Source organism: Hippopotamus amphibius, chromosome 16 (genome assembly GCF_030028045.1).
Source record: "Hippopotamus amphibius kiboko isolate mHipAmp2 chromosome 16, mHipAmp2.hap2, whole genome shotgun sequence".
Taxonomy (NCBI): Eukaryota; Metazoa; Chordata; class Mammalia; order Artiodactyla; family Hippopotamidae; genus Hippopotamus; species Hippopotamus amphibius.
This window is the reverse complement of record NC_080201.1, coordinates 62,967,915-62,975,923: the sequence shown is the minus strand read 5'-3', so window position 1 is coordinate 62,975,923 and position 8,009 is coordinate 62,967,915. Positions and strand designations below refer to the sequence as shown.

General features: G+C 59.9%; 1 protein-coding gene across 1 annotated transcript; it reads left to right on the top strand.

Moving 5' to 3' along the window:
• Positions 1-327: 327 nt before the first annotated feature.
• LOC130839335 (leukocyte immunoglobulin-like receptor subfamily B member 3) lies at positions 328-7,913 on the top strand. The gene is made up of 13 exons (XM_057713538.1): positions 328-361; positions 520-561; positions 740-1,024; positions 1,169-1,471; positions 1,762-2,058; positions 2,315-2,614; positions 3,236-3,286; positions 4,318-4,434; positions 5,466-5,508; positions 5,596-5,633; positions 5,868-5,920; positions 6,719-6,883; positions 6,959-7,913. The coding sequence occupies exons 1-13, from the start codon at positions 328-330 to the stop codon at positions 7,103-7,105; spliced, it is 1,875 nt and encodes a 624-aa protein (XP_057569521.1). The 3' UTR covers positions 7,106-7,913.
• Positions 7,914-8,009: the final 96 nt, after the last annotated feature.

Below are 8,009 nucleotides of genomic sequence, written 5' to 3'. Positions count from 1 at the left end.
GACCCCTGTCCAGGGTGAGGACCCCACAGGATGTGCTGATGGACGGGCTGAGGATGAAGGAGACCCCACGGGGAGGCTCTGAGAGGGAAGGATGTACCCGGGTCACCCTCGACGGGAAGATGTGTCTCAGGAAGGCAGCGGGTGTGGCATGGGAACAAGAGCCAGGCTCCCAACAAGAGGCAGTTCCCCTTCCTGTGGGGCTGCTGACGTGACAACCCTGTGACGGGGAGGACCAGCCTCCAAGTAGACACACCCTGTGGGTCTGTCGCTCCTGAGGGCACCAGGGTCTCCTCCGTCTGCACAGCTGGGACCACAGGGACGGACGCCATGACCCCCACCCTCACGGCCCTGCTCTGCCTTGGTGAGATGGAGGAGGGGGAGGGGAAGCCCTGCTCTGGGAGGGACCCTCCCCACAGCCAGGCCTGCTCTGTCAGGAGACCCCAGGGCTCAGGAGGCTCACGGGGAGGAGAGGTGCTGCTCAGATTCTGGGCAAATCTCTCACAGGGATCTCTCTTCCAGGGCTGAGTGTGGGCCTGGGGACCCAGGTGCAGGCAGGAGAGTGTGTCCCCAGGTGGCCCAGCTCCCTCCTCCTCACGGGGACAAGGGGCCACCCCCAGGCCATGGGGATGGGGAGCAGCAGGTCTGGGCTGAAGGAGGGGGAGTCTGGGAGGTTTGGGACTGAGAGCTGGGCACCTGGGGGTGGGCATGTCTCGTGACCCAGCCTCTGATTTCCCTCCAGGGACCCTCCCCAAACCCACCATCTGGGCTGAGCCAGGCTCTGTGATCTCCTGGGGGAGCGCCGTGACCATCTGGTGTCAGGGGACCCAGGGGGCCCAGGAGTTCCGTCTGGATAAAGAGGGAAGCTCAGCCCCCTGGAACAGACAGAGCCCACGGGAGCCTGGGGTCAAGGCCAAGTTCTCCATCCCCCACATGACAGAGCCCTACGCAGGGAGATATCACTGTTCCTATAACAGCTCCACTGGCTGCTCAGAGCTCAGTGACCCCCTGGAGCTAATGGTGACAGGTGAGAGGACACTCAGGGTTCCAGCCTCAGGCTCTGCCCTCAGGAAGGGGGTCTGCTCTCAGGGCTTGTGACTCTCACAGCCCAGCCCTGGGGGAGGGGAGGGGGTGTGAGCCCCATTTAACAAGTAGCCTCCTTCTCTCCTAGGAGCCCACAGCAAACCCACCCTCTCAGCCTTGCCGAGCCCGGTGGTGACCTCAGGAGGGAATCTGACTCTCCAGTGTCTCTCATGGCAGGGATTTGCCCAGTTCATTCTAACTAAGGAAGGAGAACACAAGTCCTCCTGGACCCTGGACGCACAGCGACGCCCCGATGGGCAGACCCAGGCCCTGTTCCCTGTGGGCCCCGTGACCCCCACACACAGGTGGACGTTCAGATGCTACGGCTTTAACAGGGACACCCCCCAGGTGTGGTCGGAACCCAGTGAGCCCCTGGAGTTCCTGGTCGCAGGTGAGGAAGTCCCTTCCTGGCCCCGTACGTTGTTTCAGATACCAGACAACTACTGGGGTCTTTGTCCCTGGGGAGCCCCACGTGAGATAGTGGGGGGAGGGGAGGCACCAGACTGGTTACTAGATGCTTGTTTTCCCCCAGGCTTGTCCCACTTCAGAGGGTGGGGTGAGGGGAGCACGGGGCTCACAGGACACAGAGTGTGAGCGAGAGTGAGGCCTGGGGACCAGGACGGGAGAGGGGGGTTCACGGGAGGAACCAGCCCCTGCAACCCAGGGCTGCTCTCTCCCCAGGTGTGTCTGGGAAGCCCTCCCTCCTGACCCCACACGGCCCTGTCGTGGCCTCTGGACAGAGCCTGACCCTCCAGTGTCGCTCTGATGTCGGCTACGACAGATTCGCTCTGTCCAAGGAGGGGGGACAGGACCTCCCCCAGCGCCCTGGCCGGCAGCCCCAGGCCGGGCTCTCTCAGGCCGACGTCCCCCTGGGCCGGGTGACCGACGCCCACGGGGGCCGGTACAGATGCTACGGTGGACACAACCTCTCCTCCGAGTGGTCGGCCCCCAGTGACCCCCTGGACATCCTGGTGGCAGGTGAGGAGCCAGCGGGTCCGTCAGGGACCCAGACTCTGCACAGGCCCTGCAGGGGGAGCCCCGGGGGTGATGCTGGGACCAGGGGGGAGGGGTCCCCAGGGAGGGAGAGAGACAGAGAGAGACAGGGGTGGGCGGGAGAGGGAGAGACTCAGAGAAAACAGAGACAGACAGACCTGAGGGTCCTCAGGGAGGCCCTGCTGGGTCTCAGTTGAGAACCAGGTGGGCCGGCAGCCCCTCACCCTCTTCCTCTCTCTAGGACGGCTCCCTGCACCCTCCCTCTCAGTGCAGCCGGGCCCCACGGTGGCCTCAGGAGAGAACGTGACCCTGCTGTGTCAGTCAGGGAGCACAAGGGAAAGTTTCCTTCTGTCCAAGGAGGGGGCAGCCCATCCCCCTCTGCGTCTTACACCAAAGTTTCGAGGTGGGCAGTTCCAGGCCGAATTCTCCATAAGTCCTGTGACCTCAGCCCACAGTGGGACCTACAGGTGCTACAGCTCACTCAGCAGTCACCCCTACCTGCTGTCACAGCCCAGTGACCCCCTGGAGCTCCTGGTCTCAGGTGAGGGGCCCTGACCCTGTCCCTCGGACGCAGTCCGCTCAGGGCTCTGTCCCCTGAGAGCTCTGGGCTGGGGTGGGAGTGCGGGGGCTCGGAGGGAGGGTCTCCCAGAGGGGGATCTGACCCTGAGAGGCCCTCCCACCCCTACCCACCCCTTCCCCTCACCTGGGTTCTGGAGGTGACGGGGGGGCAGTGGGAGGGTCCTGGGGAGGCCACGGGGCAGGTGTCGGGGAAGAACTTAGTGAGGTGGGGACTCCAGGATCAGCCCCAGCCCCACCCCCTCCTGTCCTCACTCCCAGGACCCTCTGGGGGTCCCAGCCCCCACCCACAGGCCCCAATTCAACAACTGGGGATTCAATGAGGCCTTTTTGCTCAGGGGGAGCACAGGCCACCCCAGGGCAGTTTCATTGTCTCTTGGAGGATCTAACGCCCTCAGATCCTCAAGGACAGGCTGGGGGTTCGGCAGAGATGTGGGGGAACCCCAGGGATACAGGGGCTCTGAGGCTGGTGGATGAAGGGTGGGGGTCATGGAGAGGGGATGTTGGGGCCCAGCCAGGGGTGGAGCAGCAGGGCAGATGGGGGGAGAAGCAGCCCCTGACTCTCACCTCCTGTCCTGACCCCCAGGAGGCTCTGAGGACCAGCTCCTTCCCCCCACGGAGTCAGGCCCGCAGACGGGTGAGTGAGGGTCTGTGGGAGGTGGTGGAGGGTCCGGGGGGGCAGGGCTGAGTTATCCCCTCGGTTCAGGCACCTCTGGAGACCCTGACTTGGACCCCTTCCCCTGCCGGGGCCTCAGTTTCCCCACGGGTAAAAGGAGAGACTCGTGGCCCAGAGCTTCGATGTCCTTCAGGTCTGACTTCCGGCTGTGACCCCGGGACAGGAGGCCGCACAGGGAGGCCCCGAGGATGGGACTGTCTGGGGGCCCGTCCCCTGGGCAGCAGTGGGGGGGACATTGTGCAGGGAGGGGGCGGGGAGGCAGGACAATGGTCTGGGCGTCGGCCCCCCACCCTTCAGCTCAGGGCGCCCAGCTCGAGTGGACAGAGAAGGGCTGCAGTCAGACTCCGGGGTCAGGCCCGGCTCTGCGCGCCTGCTGAGGGACCCGGGCAGGAGGCTGCTCTCCTCTGCGTCTCGGGTTCGTGTCTGTCAGCTCCCCGGCGCCCCCACCACCACCCCCCGTGCTCACAGGCCTGCTGTGAGGTGAGGTGAGGGGGCGGGTGGGCCTCACAGAGCTCAGGAGGGCAGAGCCCCCAGCCCACCCGGACCCTCCCAGGGGCGTCCGGGCCCTGCAGGGTGGGGGGGGGATCCCGGGAGGGACACAGAGTCCACCCCACGCAGCCTGCCCCTCCCCCAGTCCCCGCTGTGGTGGGGGAGGGGAGGGTAACAAGGACGGACCCTCAGCTCCAGGCGAGACCCTCAGACAGACCCCCGGCAGATGAGGAGCCCCCAGAGCACGCGGCTGGGGTCCGCCTGGGGGGCAGCAGGAGGAGAGCTCAGGGAGCCCACAGCCCTGGTTCCACTCCCAGCTCTGCCACGTCCAGGCTGGGTCACTTCGGGCTGGTGATGTCCCTCTCTGGCCTCAGTTTCCTCATCTGTAAAGTGGGTGGAGTGGGTGAGAGGAGATGCATGCACAGACACAAGCACGAGTGCACACAGTAGGCGCTCAATTAAATACCACCCCTGCCTCATTCATGATGTCATAGGTGCCCCAGGTCTCATATGGTACCTGAAGGTTCTGATCGGGGTCTCAGTGGCCTTCGTCCTGCTGCTGCTCCTCCTCCTCTTCCTCCTCGTCCGACACCGGGGTCAGGACAGATGCAGGAAGTCAGGTGAGTAGGGAATGGGGTGACCTGGGACCCTGGAGGTGGTGGCTGAGGGCACCAGCCAAAGGGAACCCTCAGAGTGGGAACAGTCAGCTTAGAAACAATGTTTTCCACACTATGGAGGTTCTTCAAAAACTAAACACAGAAAAACCATAGGATCCAGCAATTCCACTGCTGGGTATATATCTGAATAACATGAAAACACTCACTTGAAAAGAGAGAAGCACTCCAATGTTCACACAGCCAGTTTACAGCAGCCACCATATGTGAGCAGCCCACGTGTCCACCAACAGATGAAAGATAAAGACACTGTGGTGTGCACGTGTGTGTGTTCACACATGATGGAATGTTACTCAGCCATAAAAAAGAATGCGCCTCTGCCGTGTGCAGCAACGTGCGTGGCCCTAGAGAGCGTTATGCTTCGTGAAGCAAGTCACACAGAGAAAGACACGTGCTGCACGCCATCCCTTATGTGTGGACTCTGCACAGCAACACAAAGAAACGTACATGCAAAACAGAAGCCGACTCCCAGGCATCGAGGAGTAACCAACGGTTTCCACTGGGGAGAGGGAAGCCGGGAGGGACACGCGAGGGGTGTGGGATGAAGAGACACAAACTGCTGTGTATAAAATAGATAAACAACAAGGGTATGCTGTACAGCCCAGGGAATAGTCGTTCTTTTGTAATAACTTTAAATGGAGGATACTGTATAAAAATATTGAATCACTATGTTATATACCTAAAACTACTACAATATTGTAAATCAACTACACTGCATTTAAAAACAATTCCAGAATCTCAAATCTAAAAATCTAGGGAAAAAGAAAAGCACCTACTGTCAGCTCACATGTACAAATTTAAGGTGTTTTTCACCTTTTTCAACCTCATGAAGTAGTGAAACAGACATGCAAGTATGGGTTCAGGGCTCCCTCTGTCCTCCTGAATTTCACATGGAGGGCGGGGTCACGACACGCCCAGGGCGGAGCCTGTGTCATCTGACCCAGCCCAGGGCGAGGCTGACCTCCCACCTCCCACAGGGGCTGCAGACCCAGAGCCCAAGGACAGAGGCCTGCACAGCAGGTAACTCCTGCCCCGAAGACCCCCATGGGGACTCCCAACCTGTCTTTGGCCCCCGTCTGCCCCCTCACACGCCCATCTCCTCCCCAGCTCCTGCCCAGCTGTCGATGCCCAGGACCAGACCCTCTGTGAGCAGAAGAGGAGGCGGCCCTGGGGGTGGGGGGGGAGGGCACAGAGATTTCCACAGGCAGTGGGGGAGGGGGGGCTGGGAAGGGGCGGGGGGCGGGGGTGAGGACTGAAGCCCCATCAGCACCTCACCCCTGGGTGTCAGAGGCCCCTTCTGGGTGCAGGGCGGGGGCTCCAGCCCTGAGGGATCTCAGGGAGTCCTGCCAAGAGATACACCCCCTGTTCTGCCCCAGCAGACGCTGCCATGAACGACACTCAGCCTGAGGAGGGGGCGCAGCTGGACCATCTGGTGAGACCCCTGCCCCTGTCCAGGCCACCTAACTCCTTCTTGTTGCCAACATCAGTCCAATGGGCACGTCTCTGTCCTCACACCCCAGCTCCAGCAGCGTCCCACACTGACCACTCCCTCTGGGCTCCCTGCGTCTCCGGCGGTGACCCCACCCCTCCTGTTTCCTTGTGACCTCATGGCCCCTCCTGCAGGGCCCCCTTTCCTGGCTCCTCCTCCTCTGCCTGACCTTCTGGTGTTGGGGGGCAGCCCCCAGGCTCAACAGGATTCATGAAGAAGTGATTGTCTGCAGTCCCCAGGCCCCTCTTCCTTCCTTCACCCATCAGGGGTGCACAGGGAGAGCACCATCCCCCCAGCTCCCTGTAGGTGCTGCAGGTGCAGCAGGGAGCTCACCTCCTTGAGCTCACCTGGTGGGTGAGAGACTATAAGCAAATAAGCAAATAGGGTCCAGAGTGCAAGGTGCTGATAAGGAAAATAAAACAAGAGAAGGGGACAGAGGGCCTGGTGTGGGGGTGGGGGCAGCAAGTGTAAAGGTCCTGGGGCAGGGACATGCTTTTGCAGGAAGATGGCCGTGTGGCAGGAGCCAAACGAGCAAGAGATGGGTGTGAATACAGAAGCCAGAACCACAGAAGAATCCAGAGGCTCCCAGGTGTTACGGTGTCCCTGAAGTTTCCATCAGGACAGTGACCAGATCTGATCTTAGGTTTTAAAGCATCACTCTGGTGAAAGACTGGAACGCTGACTGCAGGAGCTCAGAGTGGAGTCACAAGATGCTGTTTCTGTCTCACTGTCTCCCTCCAGCAGAACAGGCAGGATGCAGACCCTCAGGAGGAGGCATATGCCCAGGTGAACCGCTCAAGATCAAGACTCAGACGGGGGATGGCCACCTCTCCTTCCTCCCTGTCAGGGGGATGGCTGAACATGAAGGACAGAGACGCAGAAGAGGACAAGCAGATGGACAGTCAGGTAGGTCCTATCCTCTCCAGACCTCCAGGCTTCCCCCCACCCCAAACACACACCCTCCCTCTCTCCCCACCACAGGCTGCCGCATCCGAAGCCCCCCAGGACGTGACCTATGCCCAGCTGAACCACTGGGCCCTCAGACGGGAGACGACTGCACCCCCCGCCCCCCCGTCAGGGGAGCCCCCAGCAGAGCCCAGCGTGTACGCGGCTCTCGCCACCCGCTAGCCCGGGAAGGACCCAGACCCCACGCTCCAGGGAGGGAGATCTCAGGGACCCCAGAAGGCACAGCAGCTGCCCGCGGTGGACACCACCTGTGACCCACAGCCAGGACCTGGACTCCTAACGCAGACCACCCAGAGCCCCTGGGACCCTTTGGGGGTCACCTGATTCCACCATCAAAGATAACTAACAACCTTACATCTCAGGGATACAGCAACACACTTCTCAGTTATCCATGATTTGGAAAAAGAACAGCAAATCATCCCAAATGAAGGCAAAGGAGGCAAAGAACTATGACAAGAACAGCGACCGATGAGGACAAACAGAAAGTAGAGGGAAATCAATAAAGTCGCAAACGTCACTCTTGGAAACATTAACCGCACGCACGCCTCCTAGGCACCATGGCCAAGGGAAGCAGAGAGAAGTCCCCTCACCATCATCACGACACCTCGGCAGACCCTGCACACTTTACACAGGTAAAGAACTTCATGAACAGTTTTATGCCCTCATATTAGAACATGTAGGTGAAACAAACAAAAATCGTCAGAAATACAATTTACCAAAATGATGGACACAAGGATAAACAGAAAGTCTGAACTGTCGTATGTATCAAATATGTTGACTCTGTGTAATCTTTCTGCCCGAGATTCAGACTTAGTCAAGAATGTTCACTCTCAACAAACATAGGGACACCAAGTGGGGAAAGTGGGGAAGGTTGGAGTGAATGAATTGGGAGATTGGGATTGCCATACGTACGTTACTGATAAGAAAAAAATTCCAAATTGTACACTCTAAATATATGCAGTTTATTCTATGTTAACTGTATCTCAATAAAAGTTTAAAAAAAAAAGTTCACTCTCCCCCTTCTGTTCAGCAGGCCTGGAAGCACCAACCGAGGAAATAAAGAGAA